At 47.7% G+C, this 23,184-nt stretch overlaps 1 protein-coding gene across 6 annotated transcripts in view; it reads right to left on the bottom strand.

Moving 5' to 3' along the window:
• Nucleotides 1–23,184, bottom strand: part of cica (capicua transcriptional repressor a) — a 59,365-nt gene that overhangs the window by 3,918 nt on the left and 32,263 nt on the right. Inside the window, exons 10-22 of one of the 6 annotated variants that reach the window (XM_079522798.1) lie at nt 20,791–20,923; nt 20,122–20,204; nt 17,899–18,745; nt 15,036–15,211; nt 13,757–13,926; nt 12,856–13,090; nt 11,876–12,194; nt 11,316–11,515; nt 10,707–10,852; nt 8,957–9,108; nt 7,398–7,535; nt 282–407; nt 1–2 (exon numbers count right to left, since the gene is read on the bottom strand). The exon at nt 1–2 is cut by the window's left edge and continues 3,918 nt beyond it. In XM_079522798.1, coding sequence (XP_079378924.1) covers nt 1–2; nt 282–407; nt 7,398–7,535; nt 8,957–9,108; nt 10,707–10,852; nt 11,316–11,515; nt 11,876–12,194; nt 12,856–13,090; nt 13,757–13,926; nt 15,036–15,211; nt 17,899–18,745; nt 20,122–20,204; nt 20,791–20,923 — 2,727 coding nt within the window. The remainder of the gene's footprint in view (nt 3–281; nt 408–7,397; nt 7,536–8,956; nt 9,109–10,706; nt 10,853–11,315; nt 11,516–11,875; nt 12,195–12,855; nt 13,091–13,756; nt 13,927–15,035; nt 15,212–17,898; nt 18,746–20,121; nt 20,205–20,790; nt 20,924–23,184) is intronic. The other 5 variants (XM_079522800.1, XM_079522799.1, XM_079522803.1 and 2 more) reach the window with 5 other exon arrangements.

Genomic DNA, 23,184 nt, shown 5'->3' with positions numbered 1-23,184 from the left:
GGCTGGGTGGAGGGGACAGGGAACGAAGGACGGGAAAAGGAAGGAAGAATAACAAAAAATAGGAGAGAGATGAGTGGCAAATAGAAGAGTTCTTGCACCAAGTGTTGTCCAGCTTGACTGTCTGTTATCAAATGTTATTACACGGCTCTGTGAATGTTTGATTCTGAATCACTGAATTCAGCCGTTCAGTTATTTGTCAATAGGAAATGAGGCAAACCCTGGCAGGTCAGATCAAGCACTGACGATCAATGGGGGAAGGAGATGACAGCGGGGGGTTTTACCTGAAGGGAAGAATCCATGTTCCTGGAAGAGTTGCATGACCAGGGCCCGGCGCTGGTCCAGGGTTCTTCGTAGGGAGGAGTAGGGGACCCGGTCCAACTCTCCTAGTACATCGTCTGAGTCTGTACCTTAGGAAACAATGAGCCGCACTGTTAACACAACAAGGGGCCATTTCACTGAAATGCCATTCAAATCACTGTTCAGCAAGTGGAGTACCACACATTTTAGGTCAGATATATAATCTTTGTGAGAGTCAAGTATACGGTGAGTCCAATGTTTTCGTTAGCCGGTATATACCGGCCATTGGCCAATAAAATGTTTAATTGCACCGATAACATGTTTATGTTATGTGAAAATACTGTTAATTTAAACTAAACTGCACGAGGAAGCTCGCTATGAAGATTGCGTCTTCTGACGTGATCACAGAAGCATTCTAATACACTCACAGGCAATCCATTGGCTGGGTCTGGGACTAAGGTGCACCTTGACCACCCCCCCAGGTAAAGGTGATAAAGGTGCCAATAAACCAATTAGTCCCCACTTCTGTGTAACTTCTCATGAAGATCACATGCATTGCTACAAAGTCTTGATTTCAGTGTGTTTGAGTTTACTAGGACAGGAGCGAATTCTGGTTCCACAAACTGCACCACTGGTGAGTTCATGACTTTGGGGTTAAGAATTTCCTTGCACTATAAAATTCTATTGTTAATCGGACGGCCAGCAAACGGCCCTGATTATAAATCTAGCAGCTACAGCTACACTATATTCTAGTGACAGCTAGGCTAGCTACTAGCTACAGCTACGCTGGCTACTAGTTGGACGGCCAGCACACGGCCCTGACTAGCCACAAGCCTGCTGAAGCTAAGCTAATAACAACTTAGCGTGGTTCCTGCAAAAGGACGCCCGGTGTTAGCTATTGTTAGCATCCCGCTAAGCTACCCTCCCCTTGTACTACTCCTGCTAACGGCCTGCAGAACGCCAAAGCAGTGATGTCGGGGAAGAGCAGAAACCAACGTCGCAAGGCTAACGATAAGCCCGCGGTGCTGCAGAAGCACTGTGAGACATGCTCCAACTGGATGGCCGGCGAGGACAAACACGAGGACTGTGTCCGTTGTTTGGGCCTGCAGCACGCTTTCGACGCCGTTCATAACCCGGGTGCCTGCTCCCTGTGTGACGGCGTCGACGCACGCATCATAACCCGCAGGCTAGTGCGTGCTAAGCAGTTCTTCGACGGAGCCATCCGACAACCAGAACCGGCAGACGACCGAGAGGTGGCCGATCAATTGGCGGAGGAGAGACGGGACGCATTGGACCCCGCTCGTTACTCTGAGGGTGATTATGCCGACCTACCGTCTACTTCCCGCGCGAAGCGGGCGGTTAAGAAAGCCAAACAAGCAGCTAGGAAAGCTCTGGCTGACGAGGTTACGGCTCCAGCGGCTGCCGAAATCCCGCACTCCCCGCCTCGCCAACGTACGAGGCGCACAGATCGTCCTTCCCCCGTCGAGCAACACGCCGGCGATGAAGAACAGTCCTCGGAGGGAGATCAGAGCCAGAGCTCCAGCGGTAGCTCCTCTGCTTCCTACTCTGAGGGCTCTTCTGAGAGTGAGTCAGAATCGGAGTCTGAGGGACGCCTCAGAGCCACTCTCATCGCAGGAATGCAGCCTCAGACGGCGGCCCGGACTGAGCCCGAGCCCCGGGCTGGGACTGAGGCTCTGGCTACAACAGCTCCGGATGTAACCGAGCCACAGAGCACGGCGGTGCCTGACACGGCACCCCAGACCGATGTTCAGAACCGAGCCCCTGCTCGGTCCCGAGTCGTCCTCGAGATGGACAAGTCAGAGCTGATTGATGTCTTCAAGAGGGCTACTGAACGCAGCGGTCTAACGTGGCCAGCTGAAGCTACTCCGGCGGCGGCTGCGACGGACACGGCCTGGGATGATTTCGGTAAGGATCCGGACGCTCCCCGAGCCAAACAGATCCTACCCTTGGCTAAGGGTTTCACGGGGGCGCTCGGTGAATCCTGGGAGCACCCCTACACCCACTCCTTCCTACCCACACATAAGAAAGAGCTTGATTGTGTCGCCATGAAGAAAGTGGGTCTGGAATCTCTGCCCGAGATGGACAGATTCCTGGCTTCTCATCTCCTACATGTCCCCGAAGTCGCCCCACCGAAGGAGCCGAAATTCGCTCTCACACAGGAAAACGACATGTCCACAATGGTGAAGAAGGCGTACGCGACGCTTACGGGCTCCGTGAAGGCCATTAACGCCATCACACTACTCCAGGGCTCTGTCTCCCACATTTTCAAAACATCGGGAGAGGCATTGAATCTGGAGCAGCTCTACGAGCTACGGAGGCTCCATAAAGAGGCGCTCGCGCTGACAAGGTACAACACGGAGATGACGGGAAAGGCAATGGCTACTCTAGTGGTACTAGAACGGGCTAGATGGCTAAACCACTCCGAGACCAAAGAGAGAGCCTCTCTCCTGGACCAACCCATCCTGCAAGACAATCTTTTCTCTGGCACGGTGGCCGATCTCACGGCCAGACACGAAGACAGAGAGAAAAAGAAGCAGGCGGCGCAGGCTTTCATGCCGACGGAGAAAAAGCCTCCGCCAGGTAACAAAAGAAATAGATCCTCGTACGGCCGCTCTATGAACCGGAGGGACAACGAGAGGGAGCGCGGCTCCAGGCCTCCTTTCAAGGCTCCAGCGGCTGCCAGAGCCCCCTCTGCTTCGGGAGGCCAGTACCAACACCGACAACAGTCACAGCAGGATCGCAAGAAGGACACCGGGCCTCACGGTCAGCCTCCTTCCGCGGCGGCGGGACGGAAGCGTCAACGCCACGCGCACAACAACAACAAGCAGCAGCGTAAATGACATTGCGCCGAGCCTCGGGGAGACGTTGATGCAATCCGTCTCCCTCCGCCCCCACGTTCTGGGAAGAGCTTACGCTGGCGGCGTAGTAGCCTCGGGCTTTACGCCACTAGCGCAGAGGGCACCGGACGACAGAATGAGCGTTGTTGCACCGATTTTTGCGAAAAAAATTTCGTTGCATACTGTACCTCCCCTGTCCCCCTCCCTGATTCAAATAAAAATGTTGTGTGGAACAAAATGTTTGAATCCTTGCCAGAACACACGGGGTATGAGCCCACTGCCACGCAGGTCAACGAAACGACCCGCGGCAGTGGGACGAAACGCAGATATTTTGACAGCGCATCAGAGCGCTGCAAAAAGGCACAAGCACCATGCCAGTTTGATGGCCCCGTCGCTAGGGGGCGCCGTTTTACCACGGCTGAACATGGTGCCAGTGTTAACCAAGGTAACACAATGCCTGCCGCGGGAGGCACCCACTCTAACTCGAAAAAGAGTAGGGCTGACAATAAATCCTCTGACGCGGTGCGTTTCAAAATGGATAGAGTGCGGCGCACACACCTGGGTGGTGGACACCGTGAGAAAAGGCTACAAGCTGCAGTTCTCCGCAGAACCACCCACATTCGAGAAGATAATATTCTCTCAGGCAAGCGGACAGGCAGCCGTCATTTTGCGAAACGAAATAATTTCCCTGCTGGCCAAGAATGCCATTCAGGAAGTACCTCCAGATCAGAGCCTAAACGGTTTCTACAGTCGGTATTTTCTGGTAAAGAAAAAGGGGGGGGGGATGCGTCCTATTCTGGACCTCCGAGCCCTCAACCGATATCTGAAGGATTTTCGTTTCAAGATGCTGACAAATGCGGCACTGTTACGCATGATACGCAAAGGGGATTGGTTCACGTCAGTGGACCTCAAGGACGCCTATTTTCATGTCCCGATTTACCCGCCGCACAGGAAGTTCCTGCGGTTCGGGTTCGGAGGACGGGTTTACGAATACCTAGTTCTCCCTTTCGGGATGTCCTTGAGCCCCCGAGTGTTTGTGAAGTGTACTCAAGCGGCCATAGCCCCTTTGAGACAACGGGGAGTTCGCATAGCGAGCTATATCGACGACTGGCTCCTGCTTGCGCAGTCGGAAAGCGAGGCACGACTCCACACCAGCTGGGTAGTGAGTCACCTGCAGTCTCTGGGTTTCAGTCTGAACTACGAAAAGAGCGTGCTCATACCAGCGAGGTCAACAGACTTCATAGGTTTAACACTGAACTCTGTCTCCCTCACGGCTCGGCTGTCACAGGACAGAATGACTTCCGTTCTGAAGTGCGCGAGCTCGTTCCAGGTGGGACGCAGGGTCCCTTTTCGTACGTGCCAGAAAATGGCGGGACTCATGGCTTCCGCTATAACCGTGTTACGGTTAGGCAGACTGTACATGAGACCTTTTCAGAGGTGGATGCTCTCACTCAGGGTGCCCAACGATCGCCGTCATCGCCTGGTTACAGTCCAAACGGAGTGTATATCGGCGCTGCATCCATGGAGAGACAGGTCATTTCTTTCCGAAGGAGTGTCCATGGGTCTGGTCGTGTCGAGGAAGATCATCACTACGGATGCCAGTATGACTGGGTGGGGCGCCACCCACGAGGGCAGAACTGCCAGGGGAGTGTGGGGCGACGAACTGAGGACCGCCCACATCAACTATCTAGAGCTGATGGCAGTATGGTTAGCCGTACGACACTTCGAACCCCTCATCAAGGATTGTCACGTCCTGGTCAGGACGGACAATACGACGACCATGTGCTACGTCAACAAGCAAGGGGGACTGCGATCCCGCCTGCTGCATGCACTAGCACAAGACCTGACTCTGTGGTGCGACACACATTTGAGGTCAATCAGAGCCTCCCACGTCCCGGGGATACTGAACAGGGGAGCGGATCTTCTGTCCAGAGGGAGGTGCCACTATGCGGACTGGTCCCTACACGACGCGGTGGCAGCTCAGCTCTGGGACAGGTTCGGCCGACCACAAGTGGACCTGTTCGCCTCGGGGGAGAACGCGAAATGCCCGGAGTTCTTCTCCATAGCGGGACAGGAGTCTCTGGGCCTAGACGCGCTAGCGCACGTCTGGCCCGGAAGTCTGCTGTACGCGTTCCCTCCCATTTCCCTGATATCTCCAGTCCTGGAGAGAGTGAGAACCCAGGGCCTAGCGGTAATACTGATAGCTCCAGGGTGGGGCTCTTGGAGGTCGGAGATATCACCTCTCCTCTACGACCATCCGTGGCAGCTCCCGCTGCGCAGGGATCTGCTGACGCAAGCGAAGGGGGAAATCTTCCATCCACGGCCGGAAGACCTGGATCTATGGGCTTGGCCCGTGAGAGGATGAACCTTGACGCGGAAGGCCTGCCGCAGAGTGTCATCGACACTATACAGAGTGCGAGAGCTCGGTCAACCAGGGAGGCCTACGACGGGAGGTGGCGTGCGTTTGAGAAATGGTGTCTACAGACGCAGGCGGTGCCTTTTCAGGCATCTGTGAAAGTGATTCTGTCTTTCCTTCAGAGTCTGATGGACAAGGGCCTGTCTTACAACTCCCTGAAGGTCTACCTGGCGGCTATTTCGGCCTGCCATGTTGGATTCGGGAATGGCACTGTCTGGGTGCACCCTCTAGTGCGTCGGTATATGGCTGGTGCGATGCGCCTCCTCCAGGTACCGAAGTCTATGGTTCCTTCGTGGGACCTCGCGCTGGTTTTGGACTCCTTGTCTCGACCGCCATTCGAGCCATTGGCGTCAGTGGGGCTGCAGTTTTTGTCGTTGAAAACGGCGCTACTGCTGGCGTTGGTGACTGCTAAACGGGTCGGTGACATTCACGCTTTTTCAGTGAGCGAGGAGTGCACACGTTTTTCCGTGGACAGGACGAGGGTGGTCATTACGACCAACCCGGCTTTTGTGCCTAAGAACCAGTTGACCACCTGTATACCGGTGGACCTGGTGGAATTCTGTCCTCCTCCTTTTTCCTCGGCAGAGGATGAGAGGAGGCATACTCTGTGTCCTGTACGGGTTTTACGAACTTACATGGACAGGACGGCGGCACACAGGAAGACAACTCAGTTGTTTGTGTCCTGGGCCCCCAAGACCTTGGGGAAGGCAGTATCCAAGGTGAGGATCTCACAATGGATAGTGGAAGCCATAGAACGATCTTACTCGGCCAGGGGTTTGCAGCCTCCCATAAGGGTGAAGGCGCACTCCACGAGGGGTATGGCGACGTCCTGGGCTCTCTCCAGGGGAGTGTCTATCCAGGAGGTGTGTACGGCTGCGAGCTGGGCATCCTCCTCGACGTTTGCCAATTTTTACAGATTGGATGTGACGGCTGCGCCAGTGGCGCATGCTGTCCTCAGCGTGGCTTCAAAGTAAGGTTTGGATCTGTCGGGCCTCTGAGTGGAGTGGCCCTGGGTCCGAGGTTCCTTCCTTTTTCCGCCGGCTTTTTGAGCCGGGTGGTTTTTCGCTCCCGTCACCCTACAGGCAGAGGTCGGGACCCGTGAGTCTAGACTTTGTGGTGGCAAGAAGGGAGTGTATCGGGTCTTCATAGCGAGCTTCCTCGTGCAGTTTAGTTTAAATTAACTATAGGTTACGAAGGTAACCCTGGTTAATTAAATAAACAAGCGAGGAAGCTCGCCAAAACGCCCTTCTTGTAGGCAATGCCTCATGAGAAGGTTCCACATGTTTGAAGTGGGGACTAATTGGTTTATTGGCACCTTTATCACCTTTACCTGGGGGGGTGGTCAAGGTGCACCTTAGTCCCAGACCCAGCCAATGGATTGCCTGTGAGTGTATTAGAATGCTTCTGTGATCACGTCAGAAGACGCAATCTTCATAGCGAGCTTCCTCGCTTGTTTATTTAATTAACCAGGGTTACCTTCGTAACCTATAGTTATTTCATTTAAACCTATTATTAATATTATTATTTGCAATAAGGTGGTTTAATTGACTTGGCTACAAATGTTTTAACCAGATGAACACTAGTATCACTATTCATAATAGGTGAATATTTGGTGAAAATAGCTGAACATTCTGTCAAAATAACAGCTCTACGAGCTCGCAACGCAAGCTATTTTTTGCCAAAGAGATCTGGTGTAGAGGGCTAAAAAAGCTGTGGGACAAGTACAGATCCCTGGGGGACCCCGGTTAACACTGTATATAGGCCAGGGTTGAGGTGGTAAGTAAGTAACATTAGCTGTGGATGCAGTGGTGGTGTTCCTGTCATACCGGTTCTGTCGAAGGTGAAGATGTCTCCCTCGCACTTGGCGGCACTCTTGGGCGTGCTGGGCTCCGAGCTGCAGCTGGAGAGCCGGCGGGTCTTCCTCCGAGGAGAGGTGGCTTCCTCTGCCATGGGCTCCACTAGCTCTGGAGGGGTGTGTGTGTGTGTGTGTTTTAGGAGGGGTTGACGATACGAGAGGGATAGCAGAGAGGGTGATGTGAGAAAAAAGGTCAGTTTGAGGAAGAGAAGAAGGGGGGCAAACAGAGGGTAGAAAAGTAACCAAGAAGGGGAGCAGGGAGAGAGACGGGAGGGGAAGAGAAAGCAGTAATTATGAGAAGGTGCACGTATACCGGCAGGTGTTAAATTACATGAATAATATCCACATTCTAATAACCAGCTTCTTAATACGGCACAGTTGAGAAGCAGGAGTTAAACTATTAATCTGGTGTCAGTGAGGTCACATGTAGAGTTGCTGGCCGGCTCCATATATGCAGAACTAGTATGTCAAACCACGTATGGCTATCTAGAGTTTGATGAGGTCAGTGTCGTGATCTTCATATATGGAGATCCCTGGCCAGACGGCGGCGCCGCTCGTCGGCAGTCTCTTACATGAGAGTGTGGAGGTCACACTGCTGGGGCACATCGGTGTGTGCACGCATCCGCTTGGGTGACGGCAGACTGCTTGGCGAGTGCTGTCGCTTTGGCATGGGATCAACTTTGACCAAAACATGCACAATGAAAAACAGGTTTGGCCAGGGTTCATGGCCATATATAGTGTGTCTTGAGTGTAGAGGGTTTGATGATGTCAGACTGACATATGCGTGATGATATATGGAGACATGATGTCACGATGCGTGACCATATATGGAAGTGTTGGTGACGTATTGACTGACGGACTGACGGTCGCAATGAAGCCTATTGGGTTCAATGTCTTGAGTAACTGTTATTGAAAAGTGCAGATCAAGTTCATCAATCATCAATCATCAGTTCAGATGTCAAACAGTTAATCGAACGAATCAATTTAATACAAATAATCAATTTTGGGAAGGAAATTGAAATTCTCTTACATAAAAAGAAATACATAGCAGATCTAGAAGCTACGCAACGAGTTACATCACGATGTGTTGAGCTTGTAGATGCTATTGTCTATTTTTGTGCAACATTATTGTACAACTAGTAGTATAAAATAGGGCGTGTTTAATCATGCTAATCCATTTGGTAGTCGATTATAAAAACAAATGTATCATCCCAAAACATTTTCTTCTCGATTAATTGAAAAAGCAATCAAAATGGCATAATGCCAAGGCGCCCGCTGGCCAAGTGGTCCAGGCGCATGCCACATATAGGCTTTGGCCTGACAGCGCGTTGCGTGTTCGAGTCCCGTTAAAAAAACACTTGAACGCAACCCAGGTTTCGCCTTTAGCACATTTGTACACTAGTTTCAGTCTAGTTTTGAACAAAATTGTCAAAGTATTTAGCCTTAGTTTTAGTCATCATAGCTTAGTTTTCACATCGTTTTCGTCAGTGAAAAAGGGTAGTCGACAGAAGGTAGGTTGGTCTCTCTCACCGGTGGAGTTGCGTCTCTTCCTGCGGTAGCTGCCCAGGATGGCCCTGGGCGAGGTGGCCAGGCTCTGCAGCGTGGGGGAGGGAAGGACCTCCTCAGGTTTAAATTCTGGCAGCTCAGCAAAACGCTCCTCGAAGGACGCTCCCGACAGCACCCTAAGAACAGAGCAAACACCTTAAGAAGGACGCTCCCGACAGCACCCTAAGAACAGAGCAAACACCCTAAGAAGGACGCTCCCGACAGCACCCTAAGAACAGAGCAAACACCTTAAGAAGGACGCTCCCGACAGCACCCTAAGAACAGAGCAAACACCCTAAGAAGGACGCTCCCGACAGCACCCTAAGAACAGAGCAAACACCCTAAGAACAGCACCCTAAGAACAGAGCAAACACCCTAAGAACACCCTAAGAACAGAGCAAACACCCTAAGAACACCCTAAGAACAGAGCAAACACCCTAAGAACACCCTAAGAACAGAGCAAACACCCTAAGAACAGCACCCTAAGAACAGAGCAAACACCCTAAGAACACCCTAAGAACAGAGCAAACACCGGCGATGACGACCGTGTGGACAAAAACCCAGATTATGAACCCTTATTTAATCACTTGAAAGACCTGAGGCTGATTCTACAAAAGCCTTTTGTAAATCAGTAGTTCTCACACTTTCAAGGTTTTAAAAACAATGCTCAAATATAGCGTACAAGCTTGCTGTCAGGTTGTACATCTGCTACTTTTGAATAGCCAACGCAAAAATCTAAGATGAAACTATCTCGGTTTAAATGGCTTAATCAGAATAATCACTGAAACCCTATACGTCGATCACGTCGGGTGCCCCAGGGATCTGAACTCCACCTATTTTCCGTCTACACCAGTTCTAAGGGTCCTTTTGGAACCTCCTAAAAGAACCCTGAGGATCCCTGGACCCTACATTGAGAACAACTGCTATATACCAAATCTCTTCACAGAAACCAGCCAATCCACAGGCTTACAACGCATCGCAACGTGAGTAGTCCTGAGCGTTTAGATCTGGCATTTTTGATGAATAACACAGAATGTTTGCCTATAATGACGGAGCAAGAACAGGGATACTAGGGTCCATGTAGTTAAGCAAGCCAAGTGGACTATGAACTCATTCTTATTTATAGCAGTGACCCAGGGCGAGTTGCTGCAGTGGGAGCAAGGCTCACTCATGTTCACACACTCAAACCCGAGAGCTTGTCTTGTATTGTTGGACACAGTTGGCTCCTGTACAGCTCCACTGATACAGAGGATGCAGTGTGATCCAAAGCCTTGCTCAAAGGCAGTGTAGGCAGTATAGAGGGTACGCACATGACATCATCCTCATATCGGGAAGTTATGCGGGAACGCCTACTGAGTGGCAAAAAACTACCCTTAGGCATTGTAAGCCCATACAGTACATCCAAACATCTGATTGCAATTGCAGTAAACAATGTTAAACAACATTAAACTTTTATTAAACTCACTTTGCCACTCACTTTATGCATGCGCATACCCTCAATTTGCCATTGTTATAGAGATTGTCCTGTCCAGTACCTGTCAGTATGTACTTTCGAGTTCATATCCTTAATAGGTACACTACCCACACACACTCTTAAAAACTCATCCACAACTCACTTCCCTAAGGAAAACATCCATATGGGAAATTGACATGCCAAAATGTAATTCATTTTAAACAGTAAAGTTTCCTTTGTTCCTACATGCTCTGCTTTTGTAGCATCGTCCAACACGCTTACCTGTCCACAGAGTCAGGTGTCTTTTTGAGTGGCGGGGGGCGGAACTTTGTCTTCTTTGAGGAAGAGGTGGGCTCTCTGTCCGTAGGGGGAGGGGGAAGAGGGGGTTCCAACCCTGAGGGTGGGAGAGGAGGGGAGCAGGGTCCAGCCTGATGGGAGGAGAGAGAAATTGGAGGTTAGGGGGAAAGATTAACTGGGTAGGGTACTGGAGCAAGCGAGGGAACGACAGATTCACCCTTCCGGGACGAAGGTGTGAAAGACTTGGGAAGTCCTTTGTGCCTGTTGCGGTGAAAGGCTACTATGTGTCTCACAAACTGCCGTTTGGCTAGGACAATCGTAGCCTAACCTGTAATAAACAGCTGTTTCAAGACTCTGACCTCTTAACCGATTAAGCGAAAGCTACTTCCATCAGTTTGGGTCACGGGGAGACACCAGATGTCTCTTCTGGGTCACGGCCTAAAATGTTTGGGAGCCACTGGAATAGATGCATGAGTGAGTGAGTGACTGACAGAGGAAATGAATGAATGAATAAATGAATGAATAATTGAAAGAAAGAATGAATGAATGAATGAATGAATGAATGAATTGAACGAACAAAGGAATGAATCCCACCTCTCTGCCGCCGCCTCCTCCTCCTCCACTGCCGCTGTCTCCTGTGCTGTGGTCCTCACTTCTCCTGGTCTCTCCTCTCTCCCTCTTCACCAGCGCTCTGTACTGAGGTTCTCCGTCCATCTCCCCCTGGCTCTCTCTGCCGTAGCCGTCGCTCAGGTTCTCCTCCTTGATGTGGCGATGAGCGACGCCTTCGTCCGTGTCTGTCAGGAGAAGAACATAAGCTGTGTATTAGTTTTAACCCATTAAGGCCGATTCTAAAAATGTCTTCTAAATACTAAACACCCGAAAAACACCGGTCACGCCTTTCCAGTCCAGTTCCAGACTTTTATTTGTGTACAGTCCAGGAAGTTGCCTGCTTGCTTCCACGCAACTTATATGTGATGCGTTTTTGTCTCTTAGGAGTATCAGACAAGGTTGTTTCTTACACTAAATACGGATGTGTGATTTCTCTTTTTTGGCTGTGTACGATAGTTTTCTTTCAAAGACGATAATTCTAAGCCTTCGGTACGATAATTCAACATTTCCCATCTGGCAACACTGTCGTGTAGTCCAGCTGTTACCTGTGGTGCCACTGCTCCGCGAGTAAGCCGCCGACGAGTTCACCCCCCAGCCGTGATGACCTCCGAACTCCATCTGAGAATCCACCTGGCTCTCCAGCTTCACTTCCACCTTCACCTTGTGCTCCAGCTCCCCCCGTGGAGGGCTGTCCCGGGCCGTGGCGGCGGTCACCGCTCCCTGAATACCTGCGGCCAGCGGGGACGAGGGGCTCGCCGTGCCATGGGCCGCCGTCGCCGCGGCCGGTGGCATGGTCGTCGTCATGGGGACCATCCCCGCTGCTGCCACGCCGACGGTTGGCGCGGGGTAGACAGAGGTTAGCACCTGGTCGACACAAGCAACAGAGGGAGCACGCTATGTCAAGAGGACCTTTTCATAGAACAAGGGTTCCCAAACATCTCAGGCCACGACCCCCCCAAAATATTAATATTTGAACTGGGGACCCCCCACCCTGACAAGCACCTTGAATTGTACAACTCGGTTCACCAAAATATTGTGAAAATAGCTGAACTGCAAGGTGTAATCCAGTGGTTCTCTACTTTTTTTTCAATAATATTTTGGTTAATTTTTACATTTTATGACAAAACAAAACAGACAGCTCAGCTCAGACCTGTTGCAAAACAAAGGACACAGACATACATACCTACATTGGACCATATAAAAACAACCAAACACATTTATATGTATTTAACCACGGACCCCCATCTGAAAAGAGTTATAAGAGAAGGTTTTTGTAAACATTTTCAAAATGATTCCAAATCTTTACAATAAAATAGCCAATCTTGTAGATCGGCTATTTTCCAATGTAGGGTTAAATATATATCTCTGGGACCTAACATTCTTAGCATTGTTTTAACTCTCAAAGTGTACGAATGGAACGAAATGGAATCAAAGATCTTGGTGACATGACATGTTGAAATATGGGGATAAAACATATTTCCGCCGGACGGCAACAACACAATACTACTTCCTACTATGTTTTTACCTGCCGACCGGCGGTTGCCGAGGCCTGTGACGGTGTCTGTGATTGACAGCTGAAGGGTGGGACTGGAGCAAGTAGTGGTTGTTGACTGGCAGCTACGATTGGCTGAACCAGCATTTGTCCCACCGGGGCAATGGCTGTGAAGCCAAGGGTTGCCAAGGGTGAAGAAAGGTAGGTGGAGCCTGGAGGGGCCTCTTGGACCATGCTGACCCCTGGGTTGGACTGGACATAGGTGATCCTGAAAAATCAGACACGTCTGAAGTGAGTGGTGCTGTACTGTACTGTACTGTACTGTACTGTACTGTACTGTACTGTACCGTACTGTACTGTACTGTACTGTACTGTACTGTACTGTACTGTACTGTACTGTACTGTACTGTACTGTACTGTACTGTACTGTACAAGCCCTCCTCCCTGGCCTGTGTGTGTCTGTGTGTTAGGCTGTGCAACAGTGACACTTGGTGGTGAACAAATAGCCATACCGCTATTTTCGTGCTCGGACACAGCCAGGGACAAAAGAAGAATAATATGGCACAGAATAGCTTTCTGTCAGTAAAAATGTCATTCAACCAATCAATCAATCAATCAATCAATCAATCAATCAATCAATCAATCAATCAATGAATATAATAAATAATATATAAAGCTCACCCTGAGCTTTGTTCGTGCAAGTGGTGAGATGACAGAACAATGTGCTCATCATGTGACTTGCATAATGCGTGCATAAACGTCCCTTTATCACATGAACCCCTAGTGTCCCAATTCTAGGCAAGTCATGAAAGGCTGCGAGTTATCTACCGGTATAGCCGAACTCCGATCGCTGGTGTTACGAGTGTCTTTGTGCTTTCCGTGTCCCCTCACATACACCCCAGTGTTCCAGGTGAGAGGTCAGTAACAGCTATACCTGGTGGGTGGCGAGGTCAGCAGAAGGGTCTGTGGGGGCGTCACAACGGGGGTCATCACCGTTGCCATGGAAACAGGGAAGGGGTTCCCAGGGTGCACTGCAGCGGCGGCGGGGGCAGCGGGCTGGACGCTGGTCTGGACCACAGGCATCGGGGCGATCTGGATGATCTGCTGTGGGGATGAAGTGCGCACGCACGCACGCACGCACGCACGCACGCACGCACGCACGCACGCACGCACGCACGCACGCACGCACACACACACACACACTTGCTTTTAATTCAATCAGTTGATACACAGTGCTTCAAGTTAATACTGTATGCATTTATATTGCTGCTAGTTATAGACAGATTTGCTTGGCTGAGCACAGCTTGAAAAATAAAACATTCCAAAATAGATGTTATGGGGTAAAATCTAATCTATGGGGTAAAAGGGAATGAACCACTGGGCTATCGGCGTCCGGGCCTGATACCATATCCTCAAAAGTGTCGCCAATGTGGCGTATAAACCCAGTGAACAAGTGAAAGTTGTAGTTGCACATTGACAGATTTTACTCCAGTTAGTTACATCACTGAAGTAAACTTTCCAGCACAACTTTGGCTGGATTTCCGAGACATGGAAGAATTCTTAATGTTATGGATGTCCCTGGACCTTCGGTGTTAGGGCTGTAAGTGACTATACATCATTTTTCGACTACTTTTCAGATTAATCGAACAATCGAGACGCGTTTTGTGTTGGTGCTTTTTTTTAATTCAAAGCTAAAACAATCTAGTTGATTTTCTTAATAATCAACTAAATCCATTAGTCTGATTAACCACATAAGCCTTGTTTTATACTTAACATTAATTAATTAACATTAATTAGAATCATTTTGCATACTCGATCAAATCAATCGGTTCAATTAACTGTTGCACCCCTAATCAGCCAGACAGCCACATAAGAAAGCACAGTACTGTTGTAAAGTATGAAAGGTGGCTGAGTGGTGTCAGCACAGTACTGTTGTAAAGTATGAAAGGTGGCTGAGTGGTGTCAGCACAGTACTGTTGTAAAGTATGAAAGGTGGCTGAGTGGTGTCAGCACAGTACTGTTGTAAAGTATGAAAGGTGGCTGAGTGGTGTCAGCACAGTACTGTTGTAAAGTATGAAAGGTGGCTGAGTGGTGTCAGCACAGTACTGTTGTAAAGTATGAAAGGTGTGAGTGATGTCAGCACAGTACTGTTGTAAAGTATGAAAGGTGTGAGTGATGTCAGCACAGTACTGTTGCTGTGCAGCTGCAGTTACCATGTTTCCTGCCGGGGCGCCGTTCTGCACAGGAAGGGGAGGAGCCACCAGGCCGTTCTGCACAGGAAGAGGAGGAGCCAGCAGGGAGATGGAAGGATGAGGAGGGGTGGATGTTGTTCTGACTGTTGCCATGGGAACCAACATCTTGCTCTGCAAGACCGGCGACTGGGTTTGGACTGATGGAGAAGAGAAGAGAAGGAGAGAGAGAGAGAGGGGGAGAGAAAAATAGAGGGTAAGAGTTAAATATTGGGAGAGAGAGAAAGGGACAGACATAAATAATAAAAACAGAAAATAGCAGATGTACAAGCTCATAGGGCGTCACTTTGTGCAGCGCTATGAGCTTGTAGATGCGCCTGGACTACTTGGCCAGTGGGCGTCCGAATATAATCACTTTTTAAAGCAAACATTTTTAACTCAAATCCTTTTCTTCTGGGGGTCCCTGGAACAATATATTTTGAGATGGGGCATCCACGGCATGATACATATAATTTTGGGGGTCCTTGAGGATTGAGAGCTGGCATTTTCTTCTTTCTGACTAGGCCGAAACGCGTACGTTGTCTGCTCGTCAGAGGTAAATAAAAACATGTGAAAAGGACATGTATTGAGTGCTGGCATTTTCTTCATTCTCTCATGTATCATCAAGCTTTGGACAAGTTCCACCTATAAGGAGTTTTTTTATCTGCTTTGGCAGTACTTTTTTCTTCGGGGTCCTTGACGTGAAAATGTTTCAGCACCACTGATATAGCTATGATTTAGACGGCATTTGTAGAATCAGCCTCAGTTCTTAATGGGTTAAATGATGAACAGGGGGAGGATGGCATTATGGAGGAGAGACAAAGAGGGGTTAATGGAAAATAATTCCTATTTCCTACACTGACGAATGCCTGTGCATCGAAACACGTCTGTTTCTTTTAACTGCTGCTGCGCATCCTATATCATCATTACTATTGATATATATTACTGAGAGTGCAGATTTTATTATTTTATTCCTTCTATTCAGAATCTGCACCCAGCGTACTCCTGCACTCTTACAGACTGTCTTTGAGTCGAGCGAGCCTTTCCCTTGAAGTGAATTGATTGATACAAAGCAGGAATTTCAGGTGGACTACTTTGTGTGGCTTATGATTGTGATATAAATAGAAAGTGATTAAGAGCGTGGGTGGGAGGGTGAGTGGCGTGGAGACATGCAGGCCCCCCGTGAGAACCACACTCACGCTTAAGAGCACTTCTCCCATACTGGCAGGATATCCACTCCACATTGGAGACCATTCTGTGTTTTGAGATACCTCTGACTTGTTCCTTCTTATTGCTGGGAAATATCCCTGAAGAGTTTCTAATACATGATAAATATTTAATCAAGATCCTCTTAGCGACAAGTAAGAAAGCGATCACACGACGCTGGTACCAACAGGACCCACCAACGAAAGAACATTGGATGGACAATTGGACATTACTGAGGAACTGTATGTTATGGAAAAACTAACATTCATACTTAGACTACAAGAGGATAAGTTCTATAAAAAGTGGGAAAAGTGGGATCTCTTCTCTCAGCCTAGCGATAATGCAATAGGATTTCAATGAATGTATCTTGTAATATGAAAAATGCAGCTTTGTCTTTTGTTTTTTTTGTTTTTGTCTTTTGTTCTTTTTTTTCGTCTTGTCTTTTGGTTTTGGTTTTTCATCAATAAAAATTAAGTGAAAAAAACAAAAAAAGAGCACTTCTCCCGTCAATCGTCTACATCAGCCAATCAAATCCGTTTCCTGCGTTTCCCCACTTAGGTGCATACTGTAGGAAGGTAGGCAGGAAAAGCAGCCACGGAGATTGGAAATATGCACCGATATTGTGTTGTGCGCATCTATGAGCAGACTAATATATAGGAATTATTAAGTGTCCTTTCATTTAGATTCCACAATGTATTTCAGCTGAGCTTTTGCTTGCCATCTTTATTATTATTATATATTTAAAATAAATCATCACCATTAATCTGCATTTGTTCTAAAATCTCACCCACACAAATGAGCAATGTATTCTCATTTTTTTTTAGTTCTTATCACTGCAAATAAACCAAAGAGTGAAAACTCAACTCAATATTTCACATTTTCATTTAAGCAGCCTATCGTAGGCTATTATATAAAACAAACCTAAGGTGAACTATGTAAAACTTTCCAGTTTCCACGCAATAAATACAAAACAAAACCCATCTCCTCCATTATGTGTCTACGGCTAGACGAATAACCAAGGCCCCTCAGAAGATGAATGTGTTGTTGTCTTTATTGGGAAGTCCGAGTCAACAGCATATATCAGTGTCAATCGCCTTCAGCTGCTGATTAAAGAGCTGAAGCCAGAACAGGTTTACTGTGACTGCTGTATAATGAATTTTAGTTTTTTTTTGGGGGGGTGGAGGCTATCCTTCAGACAATTGAAAGTGATTTTGAGAGCTTTTGCAATACCACTGCACTGATTTGTTGCTTATGGCTCTGCATTAAGCCCAGTGCTGGGTTCAAACGTCAACAGCGTCTCTCCTGCCAATCATTTGATTCTTTTTTAGTGGAGTGTCTCGAGTCCCGACCTCTGTATTGGTATTGATTTGTCTTTTTCAATCAATCTGTCGGCTAATCCACTGGTTCTCAACGCCGGGTCCTCGGACCACGAGGTATAAATGGTGACATTTATACCCTCTCAGAGTTAAATTAACACTGAAGATTTTACAGTGTATATTGGACTCACAAATATGAAAAATAAATTGTTCCATTTGTACATTCTCAGAGTTACAGACCCGTAATGGGGGTCCATTTGGACCCGTGGCAGCCCGCGGACCAGACGTCGCGAAACAGTGCGGCTAATCAGTGCTCTCCAGCTCACCTCTACTTCCATTGCTGACTGATGTATATCTGATCCCTAGCCCCGCCCCTGCGTACATGCCATTGGACAGGGAGGTATTGGTGGGCGGGGTGAGGCCGCCAGCCGCCAGCTGCTGCTGTGTTAGCTGGGGGGAGGCGGGGCCGTCCAGGATGTACTGGACGTGCGCCAGCGGCTTGGGGCCAGCGGGGGGTGTGAGCGAGGCACCGGGGAGGAGCTGGGGTTGAAGCAGGGGCATGGGGAGGGAGGAGGCGGAGGGGTGGTGGGGGACCAGGAGCTGCACCGGTTGGGCGACTGGGAAGGCCCCGCCCAAAAACAGGCCGGTGACCAATCCGCCACCACAGCCGCTCACGCCGGCGGGGCTGGGGGAGGGGGATGAGGACAGGTACCCACCCCCTGCGGCGATGGGCATCTGCTGAGGCCCGGCGCCTCCTCCTATCAGAAGGGCGGCCGCGATGGCTCCTTCCGTGGGCTTGCTGGCGATGGGGATGGGCGTGCTGGCGACGGGCCGCACCACGTTGGTCACCACGGTGGAGGCCATGCGGACGGCGCCCAACACCTGCGTCACGCCTCCCAGCTGGCTGAAGGGCGGCGGAGTCCGGCTGCCAGACATCAAGCCCGGGATGGACTGAGAGAGAACCTGCCCTCCTCCTCCACCTCCTTCTCCTCCTCGTGCTCCTCCTCTCCCCTCCTCCCCTCCGTCTGGCCCCTGGCCTCTCTTCCTCTTCCTCTCAGAGCTGTCTCCTCCTCCTCCTCCCCCCGAGCTCCCTTTACTGGAGGAGGAGTCAGAGTGGGTGATGGTGGGAGAGGAGGAGGAGAGCGAGGAGCGAGACACCGTCTGGAAGCCGTGCTGGGGGGGGGGGTGAAAGAGGAGAATGTGTTAGCTGATGTTGCTCTTTACTATTGCCCGCATACCAAAAATGAATCTAGATAAACTAGGGCTGAATTGTGATTTCTCAGCCCACCTAATCATTCTTTACTTCAATTATGTTTATGGTTTACGGCAGCACTGTTTCCCAAACAGTGGGTCAGGTCCCAATTCTTGGGTGGCGGACCAATTTTTATCGTAAATAGTTTCCTAACATAAAAGAATATATATATCATTTAAAAAAAACGTTTCATCAATTAAAAACAATTTAAACATTTTTCAAAAGTAGTTAATGAATAAAATCTAAAATATTCCATAAATGATACTTAAAAAAAGGTTTGAGAAGTAGCGAAAATAGCAGATTTACACGCTTGCAATCTTAAGCTACAAGGTTGCGAACCTTTGTTTAATTGCAGTAGTTCATTCATTGTATATCCCTGCTATCAACACAGTCTGTCACATCCACTGAACATCAAGGTAATCACCAATTTTATACCATTATATACGTATATAATATGTCTATATATTTGTCTTATACATACGTATAAATTGTTCATAGAGCTTGTTTGATTTATCGAGCCATATGGAGTCAAATGTCGATAGAAATCACTTTCAGTGACTTTCAGCATTTGCTTTAGTCTTCCTGCTGTGCAAAATGACACGGGTTAGCACTTTTGTAGCACGTCAATATTGGCTCTATTGAGCAGTGGTGTAAAGTAACTAAGTACAGTACTCAAGTACAACTTGTACAATACAACGATGTATTTTTACTTTACTGGAGTATTTCCGGTTTTCAGTACTTCTACTCCAGTACATATCACTCAGAGGCAAATATTGTACTTTTATTCCACTAGAATTATTTGAAAGCTTTAGTTTCAAAACATACATTACCCGCTTTAACCCTATGTACATTTTGGCCATTTGAAAATAGATAATCTACAAGCTCACAATGCGTTGCAATGCGACACATTGTGAGCTTGTAGATCTGCTATTTTCAAAGGATTTTTATACAAATCACGCATTCTTTTAATGTTTTTTTTGTTTGTGGCTTTTGCCTTTATTTTAGAAGACATGCAGTAAAGGCCATCGGGTGAAATGGGGTATTCTGCATAATGACTATACGTTTACGTTTGGTTCTTTAAGTACATTTTGATGCCAATACCTTTTGTACTTTTACTAAAGTACAGACTTTTACTTGGTTGACAAGGTTGACAAGGTCAATCAGTCCTAGAAAAACACACACACACACACACACACACACACACACACACACACACACACACACACACACACACACACACACACACACACACACACACACACACACACACACACAGAGATAATGACTTTGGGTGTACCTGTCCATCTGGTTCGTCCTCCTCACTGTCTGTCACCCGCTCTTTACACTTGAGATCTATGGAGCCTTCAGGACACGAGTCCTCTGGATGGGGGAGGGGCATAGAGAGGATGGGGGAGGGGCAAAGAGAGAGAATGCAGAGTTAGCATTCTTTTTAACAACTTAACCCAGTGTTTCCCAAACAGTCCCCCAGGAATCTCCTTGCCTTAACAGGCTATTTTTGCCGAGTGTTTGCCCACAGAAAAGGCGAATAGCAAAGATAGCTGATCTAATCTCACAACATGTCAGATCTGAGTCTGTAGACCCACAATTTTCACTGAATGTTTGGCTATTTTTGCAGAATGCTCTTTTCACCTATTATTTATGGCCAGAATAGGGACAGTCTGGGAAAGAGAGAAAAAGACATACACATCTCACACCTTCAAGGCATTGTGCTGGATCAAAAGTTCATGATAAAGATAAAGATCTTTTTTGTCTTTCTTACTTAGCCACATATATGCCTACCATGGCATCTGTATTTTGGCCATTTTCCAAAATGTTCCCTTTTTTTCCTTCAGAATTTGTGGGGGTAAAATCATTTTCACTATTCAGAATCAGAAGTGAAATGTCATAAAACTAAGCATATAGGGCAGGGCTTAAGCGGTCAGTAGACGACTGTATACAGACATACCCATGACATCATCATCTCCCTCTTCCTCACAGATGACCATGCGCTCCTCGTCGCTGGTGACGTCCTCGCTCACCCCGCGCTGACACAGCGACAGAGGCGGAGGCCGGCTACGGAACAAACTCACCCTGTCCTCCTGGCAAAACATAGTGAAGGGAGAGGGACCGAAAATAGAGGTTAGCTTCATCGTGCCTATTTAGCTGCAGCTAGTCTGTTTACTGATATCCAACATGACATTCCTCCTCGTGTTTTTTGTGGTGTTCGAGGCAACATTGAGAAGAGACAAGAGAGAAGGGGATTCAATCCGAGATGATCAGTAAAGGTGAATATGGGTGAAAAAGGGGACCTACATTTTTCATCAACCATGAAGTCAAGATAACAGAAATAACACATTACTAGGGATTGGGCAATTAATCGGTTATCACATCGGTATTGATGGTAACAATATTTTAAAAATAATATATCGGTTGTAGCACATAATTGCTTTTATAATAATTATGTTGAAAAATAAATAAAAAAGCCTAAAAAAGCCTTTTGTGATGATGAAGGCTGCAAATTCCATCAGTGTTTTCTGGGGAGGCTTTCAAAAGAGTCAACAAGTTGGAACATTTTTTAAATAAAAGTACTACATTCAAGCTGTTTAGATGTTTATGTTGGGATATGAGCCAACATTTCAATAACGGTGCATCCCTAGCTTTTGGTATAAAGAGGCATTGCTTTTTTTAAATTATTATAATGTTTAATACAGAATGAGATCATATCGACATCGGTTATCGGCCATAACAGCAATTAATTATTATCGGCCAAAATGTCTCATCGGCACATCCTTATACACATTAGGCTTTTCTGCGACCTTCTCAGGGCATACTGCAACGCACCTGACCTATTTCAGTTACTGACCAAAAACATCATCCACCACCACGATATATGGAAATTCTTTCATTTTGGGCGGGAACCCCTTTTGGTGTTAGCATTATGCTATGCTTTAGCTATTGAAAAATAGCAGATCTACAAGCTCATAGCGCGCCACCGAGTGGCGCGCTACGAGCTTGTAGGTCTGCTATTTTTGAAAAATCCAAGAACGACTGACATAGAAACATAGCTTTTTCAGAAAACTGTCAGGATGTGGAAGACATTTTTAGAATCTGATCTCAGGTCAAAATGGGTTAAGCCATGTTGTCAAAGGAGTTACGAGTACGTGATCAACGTATGGTTTTCCCATTTGTAATGAAACCCTTTAATAAATAATACGGGTGTACTCCGTCTCGAGTGTAAGAGTGTATAAACAAACATCAACAACATCCTACGATCAAAGACACTCTAGGAGTGGAAAGTGAACGCTTTGAAGTGGAGGCTCAGCTCCCGAGTGATTAAGACAGGGATTTGCTGGTGTTTTCCATAGCAAAGCCCCAGCTGAAGCCTCTGCATCAGCAGCCATGGGAATCAAACGGCTCGTCTACCATGAGTCGCAGAGCTGAAACGATACAATATCGTGTGGAGTGTGAGTGGTAGACAAGACATCACCTGTAGCGTGGCAGTGTCTGTTCTATAGTGGTATGATTACGCTGATGACATAAACCTGTGACTAAAAGTTAGGTTTGACAGGTTTGATCTCATCATCCTCTGCGTTGTAAAAGTTACTTTGGTTGTACAGCTACCAAGTGGCCCATGTTATCCTGTAGTCCTGTGCTCTGTAAGTGGGAATGAAGAATTGCGTATTTTGAATGGCAAAAAAAAAGAATCAAAATTAAGCGAATAATATCACTGTATTCCCGTTCAAGCCCAAAACTATTTAGTGGAAACAAGGCATTCTTAATGGAGATGCTATGAGCAAGGCCACATGTCCCGCAGTACATGCTGTGCACTAAGCTGTTTTAGTTTTACTACTAATCACTTTTAAGTCACTCTGGATAAGCACGCAAGCTGATCTACCTCAAATGTAATGTACCTCCTGCAAGCACATGACAACTAAAGTGATGCATTTATATCTGTCCAGCTTAAGATCACTTGGCTGCTATAGTTAGAAATGAATTACTAAGAAATTAGTATTAATCAGCAGAAAAGTTAAAATGTTAATAATGTTGAATGGTGCATTTATACGATATTGCCTTCATTCAAAGTGCTTACAAAGTGCATTACATTCACCAACGGCAGACACAAATATGCAAGACACCAAACTGCTCATCTGGAGTATTTAGGTGTTAACTTTCTAAGAAAGTGACACGTCGACACGCTGCCTTCCAGGAGGAACCAGGAATAAACCTAGGAAGTGTCTGCTTCCCAAGAGGTCGCTCTACCATGAGCCTTCCAGGAGGAACCGGGAATAAACCTAGGAAGTGTCTGCTTCCCAAGAGGTCGCTCTACCATGAGCCTTCCAGGAGGAACCGGGAATAAACC

Source organism: Electrona antarctica, assembly GCF_951216825.1.
Source record: "Electrona antarctica genome assembly, chromosome: 15".
NCBI classification, from domain to species: Eukaryota; Metazoa; Chordata; class Actinopteri; order Myctophiformes; family Myctophidae; genus Electrona; species Electrona antarctica.
This window is presented reverse-complemented; position numbering and strand designations above follow the sequence as displayed.